This window comes from Orbicella faveolata, unplaced genomic scaffold, assembly GCF_042242905.1.
Source record: "Orbicella faveolata isolate gen_17 unplaced genomic scaffold, um_ofav_v1 contig_36, whole genome shotgun sequence".
NCBI classification, from domain to species: Eukaryota; Metazoa; Cnidaria; class Anthozoa; order Scleractinia; family Merulinidae; genus Orbicella; species Orbicella faveolata.
Genome location: NW_028301565.1, coordinates 15,488,979 through 15,506,504, shown reverse-complemented (window position 1 = coordinate 15,506,504; position 17,526 = coordinate 15,488,979). Strand labels below are relative to the sequence as shown.

At 40.4% G+C, this 17,526-nt stretch overlaps 1 protein-coding gene across 4 annotated transcripts in view; it reads right to left on the bottom strand.

The window, feature by feature from the left end:
- LOC110055922 (uncharacterized) overlaps positions 1-17,213 on the bottom strand; it is a 68,335-nt gene extending 51,122 nt beyond the window's left edge. For 2 of the 4 annotated variants that reach the window (XM_089274462.1, XM_089274463.1), the window contains exons 1-9: positions 14,272-14,405; positions 12,794-12,905; positions 12,030-12,071; positions 10,538-10,690; positions 9,115-9,205; positions 7,659-7,885; positions 7,112-7,264; positions 6,642-6,732; positions 554-792 (exon numbers count right to left, since the gene is read on the bottom strand). In XM_089274462.1, coding sequence (XP_089130588.1) covers positions 554-792; positions 6,642-6,732; positions 7,112-7,264; positions 7,659-7,885; positions 9,115-9,205; positions 10,538-10,690; positions 12,030-12,071; positions 12,794-12,866 — 1,069 coding nt within the window. In that variant the 5' untranslated portion in view covers positions 12,867-12,905; positions 14,272-14,405. Of the gene's footprint in view, positions 1-553; positions 793-6,641; positions 6,733-7,111; positions 7,265-7,658; positions 7,886-9,114; positions 9,206-10,537; positions 10,691-12,029; positions 12,072-12,793; positions 12,906-14,271; positions 14,433-15,645; positions 15,766-15,878; positions 16,127-16,978 lie in introns of those variants that run through there. The other 2 variants (XM_089274461.1, XM_089274464.1) reach the window with 2 other exon arrangements.
- Between the last annotated feature and the right edge of the window lie 313 nt (positions 17,214-17,526).

The following is a 17,526-nucleotide window of genomic DNA, read 5'->3' as shown; positions in this document are numbered from 1 at the left end:
AGGTATAAATTTTACTAACTTTTCGACGCTCAGATTCTGCAATTGGTGAAGACCTTGGTAACGGCGGGGAATCGCTTCTTAAAGACATTTGAAAACGCTTCTGAAAGTTCGAGCGAGAATGTTGACTGTTTGTAATAATCGCAGTGCTCCCATCTTTTACCATTTGCGTGATTTAAAACGATTTTTTTTTCTGAATGAGCATTATCATCGGTAGTAATGAATGAATGAAAGACTTAATTTAAGTGTCAATAGTATTTAGCTTAAAAAATCTAATTGGGGACACTATTTACACAATAAAATATACCTTAGCTAAAGTTATATGTGCCCACACTGGTGATCGCGAACAGAAGCGAAATTTGCATAAGATCTCATCGATCAGAGTGACAGAGAGTTAACGGGAGTTTAAAACGTAAATTAACGGTTTTCATACGATTGCGCACGTTTTCCAATCACGTCAAGCTTTACTTAACCAGAACAAGCTTTACTTTACTTTGCTTGAATAATAGCCTAGCTAAACCCAAACACAAAGTCTTAAGATTAACTTTATCCTTACGCCTGCTTGGTGAGAGTGGAATTCTCGACGAGATCACGCTGGGTCCCTGGGCTCTTCCTCGCACTTGCTGCGCAATCCAGACTGGTCTATTTGTGGCTGCGTCTGCGTATCCGACGAGAGCAAATGATCCTCGGTATTCTATCATGACGGGATCAACACCGCCTACTCCTTTGATAGCATCAACTGCTGGTGACAAGAACTTTGTACCTTCATCTTGAACAGCGATCAAAACGATCTTACTGTAATGAGAAAAATGAGAAAGTCCTAACAGGTGACAAGTCTTAAAAGGTGACTACTCAAAAATGTGGGAGACGAAAGATATTACGATTGTTGATGCTGTTTTACATTAGGAAATTTGAGAATGATTCTCTTTATTGGAGGGGAACGGAGTTTGTCAGTGAAAAGTATTTCATTTGAATTCGAGCAAAATGCGTTCGTGTATACTCTAGAAGAAAATAATATTTTAAAGGCAAATTACGGGTTTCGTCAAACTTTGTCAACAGATCATTGTAAACAATTCTAAAAAAAAGCATAACCTATTTGTCAAGCACATATTTGGCCGCAACATAATTTGTTGTTATGTATTCATTGATTTATTTTTTTGTTAATTGTTATTATTTCTAGTTAACAACGATAATACAATATCCTTATCGAGAATCTCCAAAAAGCAACAATTAAATGTAAAATAAAGATCAAGGAAGTGAATTTCTTTCCTTCCCAAGTGAGGTAGAATTGAGTCTTTCTTGACTCTTGGTTTGCAAATTATTGCATTAATCCTATCTATAACAAAATTCTCAATCGTGATTGGTTCTCCGCGCGCTATGTGCCACGTAACCGACGCGCGATCACGAGAGTGTCCAATTACAGGTATCCAATAACAATGTTTTGTAAGTGGATACCTACACCATTCGCACGTCAATTACGCGCGCTATAATTTATAGTTTCACACAACTTTTAAAACTTATGGAAAGCGCTACTTCCGTTTTCGCTCAAAATAAGTTCTCAAAATACTGTTTTTGTAGTGTATTTGAGCCAGCGGTTGACATTATTAGCATGCGCACTTATGCGCATTCTGTTCCATGTGCTTCGATTGCAAAAACCAAATACATGACAGTGGCGACGAGGATGAAGTTGTAGGAAAACGTCGAAAATATGACTGCTATCGGGAAGATAGAGAGTTTCGATGAGACACAAGAGAAATGGGAAACTTATGCGGAACGTGTAGAACAGTTTTTCTTAGCAAACAACATCGATGAGGACCGCCAAGTGCCAACCTTGTTAAGCTTGATCGGCAGCAAAACGTACACATTGTTGAGGGACCTTCTTTCACCGGATAAACCAGCCACGAAGAGCTTCCAAGAGATCGTCACGACCCTTCAGCAACACTTAAGTCCTAAACCATTGGAAATAGCAGAACGCTTTCGTTTTTACAAACGAAATCAGCGTGAAGGAGAAACCGTGTTGGCCTACGTAGCAGAACTGAAGAAACTAGCGACTCACTGCAATTTTGGCGCGAACCTTAACGAAGCTTTACGGGATAAATTGGTATGTGGCCTTCAAAATATGCAGATACAAAGGCGTTTGCTTTCAGAAGCAAAACTGCAATATTCCAAGGTTTTGGAGATAGCCGTAGCGATGGAAACTGCCGTTCGTGATGCTTCGGAATTGCACAGTGAGCTGCACGCAGAACCTCGAGTTGACAAGATCTCAGATAACAGCAAACCACCGCCACCGCCACCGCCGCCGCCGAACCTCACGCCTAAAGGTTGCTATCGATGCGGAGGAGACTCGCACGCATCACACAATTGCAGATTCAAGGACCAGACATGTTATCATTGTGGGAAGGTGGGCCATATTTCCAGAGTTTGTAACTCGAGACGACAAGGTAAGCCGAAGCAACCACCCAACACACCACAAAACACTCAAGTCCATACTGTTCAGTACAGTGAAAGTGATGAATTTGAAGATGTGTTAGGAAGCATGAAGATACACAATGTGAGGAAACCGAGCAGTAATGTAATCTGGGTAGATCTGAAAGTAGAAGGGAAACCGTTGAAAATGGAACTGGACACAGGCTCGGCTGTGTCGATCATTCCAAATGATTTGTACAAGGAGAAATTTAACGACAAACCCTTGCACAAAACGGAACTAATGTTGAAAACCTACACGGGGGAAAGCATTGTTCCACTGGGAGTGCTTAAGGCAAATGTTGAGTACAAAGGTCAGCAACCCTTACTGTTGGATCTGTATGTGGTTAAGAATAAGGGCCCGGTGTTGATGGGAAGGGATTGGCTCTACAAGATACGCCTGGATTGGTATGCTATTAAATCTCTGAAAGCTTCACAAACCCTACCAATTGCTAACGAGCGTCTGCAGACCATGCTAGACAAATACTCTGATGTTTTTGAAGATAAACTTGGAACATTCAAATCAGCTAAGGCAAGGCTAACCCTCAAAGAAGATAGCCAAGCTCATTTCTGCAAAGCTCGTGCCGTACCTTACGCCTTGAGGCCCAAGGTTGAAGAAGAACTGAGAAGACTTCAGAATGAAGGTATTCTCACGAAAGTTGAGTGGAGCGACTGGGCAACGCCCATTGTACCTGTCCCAAAGAAAGATGGGTCTGTCAGAATTTGTGGTGATTACAAAGGCACAGTGAACCCAGAACTACAAGCTGAGCAGTATCCCTTACCCCGCATTGAAGATATCTTTGCAAAGCTTAGTGGTGGGCAGAAATTCTCAAAGATTGACCTTCGTCAGGCATACCACCAACTAGAGATGGAAGAAGGTTCCAAGAAATACCTGACCATCAACACACACATGGGTCTGTTTCAGTACAACAGACTGGTGTTTGGCATCACATCAGCACCTGCAATCTGGCAGCGCACCATTGATCAAGTGCTGGAAGGAACATCTGGCACAAGCTGTATCCTTGATGATATGATCATTACTGGCAAGGATGATGCAGAACACCTGGCTAACTTAGAAGAAGTTCTATGACGGCTTCAGCTTCATGGGTTGAGAGCAAACAAGGCAAAATGTGAGTTTTTCAAGGAGAAGATAACTTATTGTGGACATGACATCGACAAAGATGGCCTACACAAGTCAGCAGAGAAGGTAGAAGCAGTATTGTATGCGCCACGTCCAAACGATGTAGTTGAAGTGAGATCTTTTCTCGGGCTAATCAATTACTATCACAGGTTCCTGCCTAACCTATCGACAGTAGTGCATCCCCTGACACAACTTTTGGAGAAGAATCATCAGTGGAAATGGACAGAACAGTGCGAGATAGCATTCCGCAAAGTGAAAGAAATGATCACGTCAGAGCAAGTTTTAACGCATTATGATCCCAGCCTACCACTAAGGCTTGCTTGTGATGCATCCCCTGTCGGTATTGGAGCGGTGCTGTCTCACGTGATGCACGACGGTACCGAGCGACCCATAGCTTTTGCTTCAAGGACACTCACCAAGACTGAGCAAAAGTATGCACAGATTGACAAAGAAGCCCTGTCAATAATCTGGGGGGTAAAGAAGTTCCATATGTATTTGTTTAGCCGCTCTTTCACATTGTACACAGATCATCAGCCCTTAACGTCAATCTTTCATCCGCGGAAAAGCATCCCTGTGGTCACTGCAGCTCGACTGCAACGTTATGCCTTGTTCCTGGCGGGCTATGATTACACCATTGAATACAAGAACACTAAAGTTCACAGCAATGCCGATGGTCTTTCCCGCCTTCCACTCGTAAAGGAATCCAGAGATGAAGAAGTTGTCGACCCTGTGGGTGTATTTAATTTGATGCAGTTTGATCCACTGCCAGTCACAGTGGATAACGTTAGGCGAGAAACACAGAGAGATCCTGTTTTGGCTCAAGTGTATGAGATGACCAGTAAAGGTTGGCCACACAACACTGCTCCTGCACTCAACCCCTATTTTGTTCGCAAAGATGAGATCACATTAAAATCAGGCTGTCTGATGTGGGGAATAAGAGTCGTAGTACCTCCAAAGTTGCGCCCTCAAGTTCTCGAAGAACTGCATCAGGGACATATGGGGGTCGTGAAGATGAAGGCCCTCGCCCGAAGTTACATCTGGTGGCCTGGAATCGACAAGGAAATTGACATGACGGTTAAGTCCTGCTCAGGTTGCCAACTAACACAGAGAGAGCCCAGTACAGTACCGGTACACGCATGGGAGTGGCCTTCGTCGCCCTGGCAACGAATTCACATTGATTTTGCCGGTCCGTTCCTCAACAGCATGTTCTTGGTGGTAGTGGATGCACATTCAAGATGGCTAGAGATAGAGAGAATGACTAGTACAACCTCAGAGAAGACCATTGAAGTCCTTCAGAAGTTATTTGTCAGATATGGAATACCAGCCCAGTTGGTAAGCGATAACGGGTCGCAATTCACATCAGAAGAGTTTCAGCAATTCCTTAAGAGAAACGGAATCAAACACATCACGTCAGCACCTTACCACCCTGCCACCAATGGGCTGGCGGAACGCTGTGTGGGGAGCTTCAAAAGTGCGATGAGGAGTGAAACTGAAATAAAATCCTTGAATCTTAAGTTGGCAAGATTTTTGCTGGCTTATCGGAACACTCCTCACTCAACCACTGGAGAGCCACCATCCCGGTTGTTCTTGGGAAGAAGATTACGCACTCGACTGGACCTTTTGAAACCAGATCTCAGCGTCCAGATAAACAACCGTCAGATAGACCAGTCTGTCGCCAAGGGTGGTTCTGTAACGCGGCATTTTACCATTGGCCAGAGAGTAATAGCACGAAATTACAATGGAAAATCAAAGTGGGTACCAGGTACTGTGCGTGCACAACTAGGACCCCTGTCTTATGAAGTGGAGATTGGGCCTAACCTAGTTTGGCGTCGACACACAGACCAAATCAAAGATTCCAATGTTCCTGTTGCAGACAACCGTACACCAGTTATCCAGCCGTTGCTGTTCCCGCCCCCCGTCGAGTACCATGGTGACCAGGTAGCTGAGCCGCCTGAGCAGACAGAAGCCGTCCCACGGGAAACGGGCTTTCAGCCATCCAATCCAGCGGCTAAACCTTCAGTTAGCAGCCCGCCGAGCCAGATTGAACATGTTCCTGTTAGAAGATATCCTACCAGAGAGAGGAAGCCCCCAGCCCGACTGGACCTTTGAACATTGAACTGCCCATTTCTAGGGCTCTGACTTTATTTTTAAGAGTAGCATGTTGTGGTGAACTTTTGGGGTATGAGACTGGCTTAAGGGGGAGGAGTTGTAGTGTATTGAGCCAGCGGTTGACATTATGAGCATGCGCACTTATGCGCATTCTGTTCCATGTGCTTCGATTGCAAAAACCAAATACATGACAGTTTTACTTTCAAAATTTGTTACAGAAACGATTGATTGGTCACTGGACCTCGTGTCGTAAAATTCAGGGAGTAATCGTAACAATTATAATTTCCTCATTTGTGATTGGTGCACAAACTGCTGTATTTTGCTCTAATTAATCTGCAAAGTAATCGGACAGTGTAATCGGACAGTTGGCTGTAACCGGACACCTGTAATCGGACAGTTACATGAGCCAATCATTTTAAGTCCTCTCTACTAAATCCACCAATCAAAACATTGATTACAATCACTATAGTAACCAATTCAAGAGACTGACTTTGTAAAATTGTGGAGGTGACTGCTCCGGTGACTGTTCTGAAAGAGACTTAAAAGCCATTTAGCAAGCTAATCTCCATAGTTTTAATCATGACATTTAAAAATGACTATTAAAAGCTCTTTTTCAAATGAAACTTTTACATTTGTGCGAAACTGTAATGGTTATGACTAATTGGTAACAGGACATCGTGTCGTCCAATCCAGTCTGTAATCATACTCGTGATTAACAAATCAAACTCCCGCTTCGCGGTCATCCGATTTTGTTAATCACTCGCATGATTACAGACCGAATTGGACTCCCCTCAGTCCTATTGCCATTATTTATCTTATCGTATTTCACTGTCGTGAAATTTCAAATATCAAATGTGTCTCACTTTCCACGTTGCTTGTCAAAACGAGTTCAAAACAATACAAATATCACAAATAATCAAAAGTTACATACTTTCCTCGTACGCCGTTGAGATAGTCCCTAAGGCCGTTACCAGCGTTATTATCCCCATGAGTATCAAATGATTTAACATCAAGCACGGAACCTACATAAAATAAAAGTATCCTCCTGGTTCGTGTCTTATCTGGACATTTTAAGCAATGTAAATGTACATGCAGTCAACACTCGCTCTCTAAGACAGACACCATCGGGACCCGCCCAACTGTCCGTCTTAGAGAGGTGTCCGGTTTATAGAAAGTCGAACTCGAGGCAACGTGTCCTTCTTAAGTCAACGCCTAAATGGATCGCTTTTGAAATTCTCCATGTGGTCTTTCTCGACCTTCGAGTGCTTGTCAGGTGAAAAGCAGCTTTTCTATTACCCTTGGGGTAATACATGTAGATCTCGTGTCCAAGGTGAGCCGTGCAATTATGTTTTCCTTAATTAACTGGCCTCTTGCTGAACTCTCAAGTAAGGCATGCATTACCTGTTCCAGCATCCACGATGACAACGTTATGTCCTCTACGGCGAAGTGAGCGCTCTGTGCCATCTACATTAATGTAAGCAATGCCGCATGTGTTGGGTGCCTTTCCTGGATCCTCGCAGCCTTCACTTCGAACGTGAACATCAACGTACGGATCTGAAACATAGAGCAATTTAAATGAATTTCAAGAAATGACTTACAAAAATTCTCAAACTCATTAATAATTCATCAAGTTTATCGTGAGCATGACGGTGTTTGGATATCTGGTCTTAATAGTATGCATTTTTGCGGTTTTATCTTTATGTTTTCTCCTTAGTTTAAGTTTCGATTGCGAAGATATATCAAACACTCAAGACAGTGTTTGACCAGATTTCCAAACACTTCGACGTTCGTCAAAAATACTCCGCTGGGCGTCGTATTTGCAACTCTCTTCTCGGTGTTTGAAATGTGGTCAAACACGGTCTTTCATGTTTGATAAATCACTTCATACACACACTTGATTCAACGTTTTTGCTTTACTAGAATAATCTTGTTTATTATTATTACGTACGTGGTGTAAACGGAACTTTGAAAGATATCACGCTGGGTCCCTGGCCACTGTTTGCTTGTTGCTGAGCAACCCATGATGGCTTTTTAACTCGTGCGTACCCACAAAAAGCGAATGATCCTCGGAAGTCTGTTAAGATGGGATCAGTAGCCCCTAGTCTCTTGAGAGCATCAAATGCTGCTGACACGTATCTTGAACCTTCATCTTGAACGGCGACACAAGCGATTTTACTGCGGTGAGGACGAAAATTGCACGTGTGAGTGTGAGTGAGTGAGAACTTTATTAAAGTGTCAAAAAACCTTATAGCCTGGGAATAAAAACACCATACTAATTAGGGGACACTGCTAAAAAAACTATACTAATACTAAAATTAATACAACAAAAAAAATAAATGACTTGAAGGGCATTATGTGCAGCATAGGATGCAGCCCTTACAGCCGGTGTCCATTAAGCGAGTTATATCCCTTTTGCGAATATAGTTTGTAAAAGCCTGCAGTGTCTTGGCTGATCTGTCAGCCATAGACAGTTTGCCCCAGAATTTGGGTCCTACATAACGCAAAGAGTGCTTCCCATAAGTAACAGTGTTGTATCTAGGAGTAGAAAAATCTGATTGTCTCAGGTTGTATGCAGAAATGTGCTCGTTAAGAACGTTACAGATGCTATTAGGACATAGTCTATGTTTAACTTTATACATGAGAATACAGATTTCTAGAGTTGGCATACGTATAAAGACATAAAAATGTTCAAGAACGAGAAAAAACTAGCGCTAAAAACTGAGGATGTAAATGAAAATAATAAACATAAAAACTATAAAGAAAATTAAATCGCCAAAAAGGAACAGCAAACCAGTTAATGAATCACCATTCGTGAAAATGCGGCTGATAATGTTGGCTCATTAATGTACAAGAGAGAGAGGAAGACTACAAGATATCCCTCTTTTCACGTAGTAGGTCGACCCAGAAGCGATAAAAAAAGCCCTCAAGTGTGCATGCCTAATTTTCTTCGCTTTTGAATTTCGCTAAGGAAAACTAAGAGAGACTGATGGTACTCAATAGAAGGACGTCCATTAAAGGAATGGGGGCTTTCATAGTGGCGCGTTGGGCCGACTACGGGCCTGCACAAACAAAGCAGAAAGCCATGTAATAGACAACGTATTAACCTCGAACGTTCGGTCCTTACAGGAAAATCTCAAACCTCGTCCTTGCCGCATTGACCTCGCTATCACCCGTTTAATACAGCAAGGTCATGGTTTTAGATTTTCCCACGTAAAGACCTCACTTTCGGTTAATAAGTTGTTAGTCATTTGAAGTACATTACTTCAGACTACGATATTTTGCACTTTCATGGCAACTATGTTTAGCTAGGATGGAATACCCAAACTGTAGATAACCCAAATTTATTCTGGGATTCGAGTAATAGCTAAATAAAACGTTCAATTAACAGGAAACAAAACACTTACTCTCCATGTATTCCGTTAAGATAGTCTCTCAGGCGGTTACCAGCTCCACTATCCCCGTGAGTATCAAAAGACGCTGTCCCAGTCACAGCCCCTTAGAAGGAAATGCACAAAACGTTACATGCATTATTTTCTTGAAGTGCTCATGTCTGATGGTAGTCGCTGTCTTGGCAGTTGTCCCTATCGCTGAAGCGGATGTTGTTGTTGTTGTTGTTGTTGTTAATATTGTTTTTTATTGTCGTCGTTACTCCCTCTGTAACTATTGCTGCTTTACTTTGGGTGCAAGGGATTTTTCTACACTGCGACGAGTTTACTGAGCGACAAACGAACGGGAGAAAAGCAGCTCGTTGAAAAACAAAAACCTTTGCACTGGTCGGCAATACTATGTACCAATTAAGCTAATGATTCTTAAGGCACCTCCCAAAGACCAACCTCTAACCTCCTCCCTCGTTGGAGGTGGGCAACAGCAGAGTAGGGGACTGCCTGTCAAGGTGAAGTACAGTGGGACTTAGGGCCCGGGGCCGCTACGGTAGCTGCAAAGGCCTGGCGGGAACTCTGAACAAACTGGCTAATAGGGGCTCTGTCAAGTCTGCAGAGGGCTAGTCACTCCCTCAAACTAATGAGCGACTACAGAAACCGACAAAGGAAATTTACACTGCAAGACGACTGGTCGCCAGAAAGAGGACCACTCTGGGATGGTAGTATGACGCTCCGTCAGCCGAAACCCCCCTCTTTTCTGGGACCTAAATTCATAACCAACATTGGCTGCTGGAACGTCAGAACGATGTTCGAATGTGGAAGGGTGAAGTACAGTGGGACTCAGAGCCCGGGGCCGCTACGGTAGCTGTGAAGGCCTGGCGGGAACTCTGAACAAACTGGCTAATAGGGACTCTGGAAGGTCTGCATGTTCGAATGTGAAAGCTGCACAAGTGGCCAAGGAAATGAACCCGGAGGAAATGGACTTGGATTGGACACATACTGAGGAAAGACCCCAGCGACATTGCTAAAGAAGGTCTATTCTGGACACCAAGGGAAAAAGACAACGGGGAAGGCCTAGAACAACCTGGAGGAGGTCAACGGAGAAAGAACTGGAGACCTTACACTTGACCTGGGGTGAAATCCGTAAGGTGGCACGAGATCGTTCGCGCTGGAGAGAGACTGTGAAGGCCTTATGCGTCCGATGGCGCGATGAGGACTGATGATGATGAATTCTAAAGGCAAAGCGAAAACCACTGAGGCACTTCGTGTCATCCCTCACTAAGAGGCTGTGTCCAAAACGGTTGAAATGTCTCTATGGAAAAGCTTACGTCTAGCGGGCAACATTTTCTGCAGTTCTACATCACGGGAGAGGTGAGGTAGTGCTCCTTTAAATTGTGCTAATAGAGTAACAAGAAAACATATTGACTGCGCTTGATTGCTGCATTACCTGTTGTAGCGTCCACAACAACAACGTTATGACCCCTGACATGCGGAGAGTGATCACGTCCATTCACCTTGATGTAAGCGATACCACATGTGTTGGGTGCTTTGCCTGGATCATTACAACCTTCGCTTCGGACGTGGATATCCAAGAAGCCAGCTACAAGGAAACGCAAGTAAACAGAAGGAGACAGGAAAACGAAATATCATTAACCTAAAATCGCTTTGGTTTCTCCTCAAGTCTTTGTTGCTTTCCCATTTTAGGTTCGCGTGGAGTGGGGTGCTAAGAGCTGGCTTTCGTATACGCATCTTCTTTGTATAAAACTGAATATACTCAAGTGAATAGTTAAGTAGTAGTATTTCAACCCCCCCCCCCCCCCAAAAAAAAAAATGTCTGACGCGAAGTAGCCGGACTGTCAATCTTCCACATCTGTATCGAGCACGTAGTTCTTTGTTTGAGTAATCATCGATTAAGAGGGAATTTGTTTACGTCTTTCACCCTTTTTGCCTTCGCTGTACACTCGCAAACAACTTTGCCACTTGCTTCAGTTTTTATTTACCCAGGAGGTTAGTGGATTATCACAAGATGGGTTCAACTTAATCCGCTGTTTAACCCGTGGACCACTGTATCCATCTTTGGATCATGTGTCTCCAAGGTAACTAGCAGTACCAGTGTTTTCCGTGTGTTGAAAATGTATTCCAGGAAAACAGCTTACTTAAACAAAATTTTTCGTAATTCAGGTGTACAAATAAGAGCGAGTAATTGTTGGATAAAAACTATAGACTAGAGTATCCCAGGAAAGTAGTTTATTCGTTCGATGCTGGAGTTTAGAACAGCCACTCGTAAACTGTCAGGCACCTCTCATCCCTAGCTTTGAAACAGATCAACGTTACTTAAGCTGATGACAACGTAATCGGCTCACAACAAATATGCTTTGCCCAAACAAATATCCATTATTTCAAATGTGTGTTTACCTGTATCCAAACTATCATTCATATTATGGTTTGAATCCAAGAGTATCAGTGGTTCATCTAGTGTGATTGTCTGAGGTTGTCGAAACGTTTGTCACTAACAACAATTCATTTAGAAACTATCCTCAGCCAGAAGATCGCAGTAGGAGAACGATGATAATACAGTTCTCTTTATTTCCATTTTAGGGTTAGGATTGATCATATTTGTATCAACCATAAATATTATCAGTAGGCTTATATTTATTTATTTATTTATTTATTTATTTATGAGTAATAACGAAGAGGCAAGATTTGCTGTTACTCCGAGTTTCGTGCTTACGCACTCATCAGACAGTATTTAATGATAAGCATTCCTATCAACTAGATATATATACACGGTATTAAACAATAGGCTAATTGCTGGACTAGTTGCATTACAATAAGTGATAGTTATACTGGAAAACAATAGGTGTGAAGACAGAAATTACGGGATCTGCTACTTCCTCATATGGTTATTTATTTATTTATTTATTTATTTAATTTTTTACCTGGAGCTACTGATCTACGTTTTCGCATTCGTGCTATAAGATCTGCAATGAATAAAACATCCCAACTGAATTAATAAATTAATTCCAGAACATTACACTTGAAAACTTCAAAATGTAGAGTAGCATGGTGTGAACGTAATCAATACAAGAGATAAGGCTCTCAAAGCTTGTTTCGTATTTATATCCATTCTTGTGATCGTTTTCTCAAATGTCAATTTTTCTTCCCTCTATATCATTTCTTTTGTTGTAAACCTTCAGTGTAAAAAATCTTCTCAAAGTCATGTACCTAAACTGAATCAAAAGATGCCAGATACACGTATAAGGATAAATAAGGAATTCCTTGATTAAACGCCACTGCAAAGAATGTATAGGTAATAACAAGGATTGCAATTAAGGATTTACACCACGAGAAACATTTGAAAATTCTCTCAAAAATGCACAAGCCTTTAGGCGAGTGTAATTTAAAAGAATTTTAAATATGCCAAAGAAAATTAGCAAATGAGATGCAACACAAAACGGACAATTTTCGTTGTGACTTTTAGTGTTTTTGTTTTTGTTGTTGTTCTTATTTATTTTAAATAGAGCTGATATCAGTAAAATCATTTGGAAAACATTTGGCAATAGTAAAATGATTGATTTTACAAACGCAGATACGAACTGAGATAAATGAACAGCGAAAAGAAGACTGCATTTTATATATTTTACACTGGAATTCAATAGTGTGAAATAAATTCCGTATCAACATTGATTTTACAAGTATGTACCTTGCCATATTCGACCAGCACTGCACACATCCGCCATCAACAAACTCATCAAACAGAACAGAGAAAACTTCATTGTTGAAATCCTGCCAGCGGCCTCAACCTGTATTTTAAACTTATAAAATAAAGTCGCGTCAAGTTTTTTTGTCAAATACTTATTTTCATTGTATTCTATCATTAGAGGCATTTTTTTCTTCCATTTATTTGGTCAAGAGCCAACTAAGTGACCTGCAAATAATGGTCTGCTCATGGGCAGTACGTCTAAATGTGTTTTGCTGCAAATAATATTCTGCTCATGCTCATGCGATGCATGATGTGGCGTGTGAATTTGCGTGCGTAGTAAGGTTGCGCAGAAACAATTAGCGCGAACGTCCTTAAATCCGAGTTGGAGATACATTTGTCAGAAAAAGTGAGACGAAAAGAATACTTTTAATAAGAAAATAGAGTGGTTTTCAATTGAGTATGGAAAGTAAGCAAGCAGTTACTTTGGCTTTGGTTTTACTATGCATTGAGATTGCCTGAGTAGTGTAATTGGTAGAGCGATTTTCAATTGAGTGTCGTTAAACCAAAACCAAACCAATTACTTGCCAATTAGACTACTCAGCCAATCTCAAACCGTAGTAAAACTAAAACAAAAGTAATTGTCTGATTACTTTCGACACTCAATTGAAAACCGCTCTAAGTAACTCACTCGGATTTGGTTTTGGTTTCCCGGCACCCAATTGAAAGCCGCTTTATATGGCACTTGGTTTACAAAAACTGGCCTTATAAAAGTGGATATTCAACAGAAAAATGGACGGCTTGCTGTTCTATAACGAATTAGCACTTGCCAGTTGATTTAACTAGAGCTAGATGAATAATAAGTACTAAGAGCTGATACATCGATGTAAAATGACGTGACTGAAACGTAGTGATATGAATACGAGTTCCAATTCAAAAGAGAAGTCACGATATTTTGAGGTTTTTTTGTCTGAAAACAAAACTGCCTTTAAATTAAAGGAAACCTGACAATAATAGTTTACTAAAGATAGAAAAACATGTAGAGATAATAATAAACCATAGAGAAACAAGTATGGTTAAGAATGGAGAAGATTGACACGGATTACAAACGACGAACTTGAGCAATTTAGACTAAACTTTTCAAGATTCGCAAACCGTGACGTACAGTGGTTCCTTTAAGTATTACCAAATAGAAAACGTTCAATCTTAGCCCTGTTTACTAGTTAGTTCCCTTTACAAGGGTTTTGACTACATGCCTCATATTCCCTTAGTCGAGTTTTGAGTACAGAAAGGTGGTCTACTGTTCATTTTGAATGAGAAATATTAGCAAGCAAAAAAAGAGTCCTATTTAATGGCTTGTGCCATTTACAATAAAAAAGGGTGTTTGACAACTCGAGTCGAGTTCAAAGCACAGAAAGATGACTTTTTTGTCAATTTTAGATAACTATGATTAGCAAGAAGGAAAGAGTGCACTAACATACCCTCTAAAACACCTGGTGATGAACAGTTCCCCACCGAGTTGAGACTACAGCTGAGAGTTCTTTTCTGCATAAGAGACGATGACAACGGCTTCCTCTTACCTCAGCGGATCAAGGTGGTAATTCTTGTGTAAACAGCGCCTGGGAAAATCCCTGTTGAACAGCTGAGAGAGTTTGCATTTTCAATACATTATTTATCGTTTTGTTTTGACATTAAAGAGCGTAATTAATAAGATCATCTCGTAGGAACAACTGATATACAATTTTAAGTATCGCCTTCTTAGTAATAAGCGAATGTTGTCAATTTCTTATTCTCTTTACGTCGTTTTCTTTCAAGAAGACGTATCCAGTTTACTAAGAAATAAATATTGCATGGTAAAATTACGTACACGTGATTGAAATGACAAATAAAACCGCTAAATATTAATATCATGTGTACATGTATAAACACTTTGCATTGCATTTGAAATAAGCTAACAAGCAATAGGAGATTTTCCATTAAATGGCACTGTGCTGGATATGAAAAAAGAGTGAACGAAAGTGTACTTCAGTTACATATTCACAAGTGCATTATTTTAATTAATTCCTTTAGTGTTTAACTCTGTTAGGCTACTGTCACGAAACTTTACGTGTGAGTAGGAAGAAATGCTATTAATTTGGCAAAAGTTATGCGATTTGACATAGTCAAGCAGCTGAGGAAATATCTATTAAGACTAATTTGCGCTTAGACGTAGTTAAGTAAGCGTGGACGTTGATTTAAGTCAACACAGTCATTGATTGCTTCTCGCGTAGTTACATTCTTCACTCTAATGTCAAACTATTTTCCGCCGTTTTCTTTTCTTTTTTTTTCCGTAAAATAAATTCCATTATTTCTTCCCCTTGATTGCTGTCTTAGGCGTGCATCGGGGTATGTAAATGATTCTTAACGTGATGATAAATTCCTGTCAACGTGAGATCAACATTACTTATTGACACAGCCGTTTAAACTTAGGAGTTTAAGGTAATTCTTATTTTTTATCACGAAGAAAGTCTTAAAATGCATTTTAGATTCGAAAATGATAGTTATATGAATACTTGGGGGCTTTTTAGAAAAAACTAGTTTACAGAAAAGAGCAAAAAAAAGAGCAATCTGAAGATCGGTGGATATGTTCATGTGGCTTGGTGTTTCCATTTATTGATCGCTATTCCTTTTGATATAGTTCCATCTTAGGTTGACGTTCCGCTTAACTGTGTTTCAGTTTGGGCCTTTGACAACACACAAAACGCAATAAAGTTTTCAATTGCGTCCTAGCCATCAACCAATGCAAACGTCGCGAAACGTAATTCAGTCGAGACTGTGAGCGCGGGACAAGAGATTGCGCGCGGTCGTAGACTGACCTTTCCATACACATCTTGGGATCCTTCTTTGTTCCTTTGAATTGTGCTACGCTTGATTACCATAGAAAGAAAACTTGTGACGTATGCCAATTACACATTTACTGACAGATAATTCACCACCTGGATTGCAAAACAAGACAATTTTATGAGAAATATACGCTCTTATATCAAAGATCAGAGAGATACGTTTGAAATAAACATACTACTGCTGAATCAAAAACTTTTCTACCAACCTTGGAAAGTGTAACCATGATTTGCCCAAGGACCTCGCTCCTTCACCTTTTTCTTTGCAATCACCACTCTTGCAATATTTGTTTATTGCCTGCTGTAAAGCTAGCTGCAGTGTACGTTACAAAAGCGCACTTTGCAGTCGAATGCTTAAGGTTCCTTTTAAGTCCATTGCAAATTGCAAATTTTCCTTCAGTTGCATGTGGAATTGTTCCATTTTAGGAGTCTCTGTAGCATTCCACACTTTTACAGTCTATTTAAAGTAAACAGATCGTTAGATTACTTATAACATAGAGTAAGAGATTATTAGATGTCAGAGCTGAGTTAGAAATTTCTGCACATTAACCTATTTGCTCCTGAGGGGAATACCACAAATTGGTAGTTTGGTACCTAAAGACTCAAACGCCACTTAACAATTATATCATTTGCAAAGTATTGTTAATCGAATACCTTAAATCGTACTAACAGACATCGGGACTGTCATAGCTTGAATTGAAAAGCATTCAGAACAAAACAATAACTATGTTCAAAAAGATCATACTCCTCTTTTAGTTGGGGTATACTCTTAAACTATTTAATAGTTTTATTTGCAGCTCTTGATGTTTGGGTTATTGCAAGATATAAACTTTACCTTAAAAGTGTAAAACGAAAAGTTAAAAGGTATAAAGTCTCATATAGTAGGAGGTATGATTTTACTCTATCAAAAAGACAGATCTGTCCAAGACCTTTTTGCTGTCCAAACTGGATACAAGTTCAAATATTGACTATTTGTAATAGCATTTTTGGGCCACAATTTGGCACTCTTATGCATAAGCATAAGCACAAGAAAAACGAACAGTTCTGTTTTTCTTGTGCTTTTGCTTATGCTTATGTGGAGTGCGTTACTAGTGAAAACTGCAAGAGACAAATGAGTGGGTTCGTTCTTCTTTTGTTTCTGCTTATGCTTATGTTTATGTCGCGGCTCTTTTCACTTGTGCTTATGGTTATGCTTGTGCTTGTGCTTATGCTCTAGTGAAAACCAGCCTTTACGGCTACACTGTTTTCCTGGACTTTTCATGTTTGTTGAACATCTTTTCAGATTCAGCACTTGATGCATGCCACTCACCATGTTGGAGAGCAACACTTTAAATATGCCTTTCCTAACTGCCTTGCAGCATTCATTCTTGTCCCTTGAGGCAGCAATCCTTTTGGTCAGTGATTCTTGGTGCTTATCAAAACAATCATGGCCTCTGGGGACAATAATATTGTTAATTGCATCTTTTCTTTATCAGAACATGTAACCTCCAGGCTTTTTCTTTCCAGTGTTGCCACTGCCCAGTTTGAAGTGCCTTCATAACAGTCAAGTGTCTTGCATACTGATGAATGAGAATATAGTTTAATTTTAAAATCAACTTTGGCCAGCAAGATTTTTGAAGATTATTTTTACCCTGTAAAAGTGTTCTTGTTGATTGGGATAAAATTTTATAGTGTGCTTCGCTTGTTTTGCCCAACAATTTACACATTTTTATTGGGGGAGGGGGTTGAGATGGACTATAGAAGAAGCTCTAACCAAAAATGTACCTTTTTGTGATTGGAAATATATGTAACAGGTTAAGTTGAAGTACTTTGTATATACAACTGTAGAAAAAAAAATAGGAAAAAAACTATTGATCA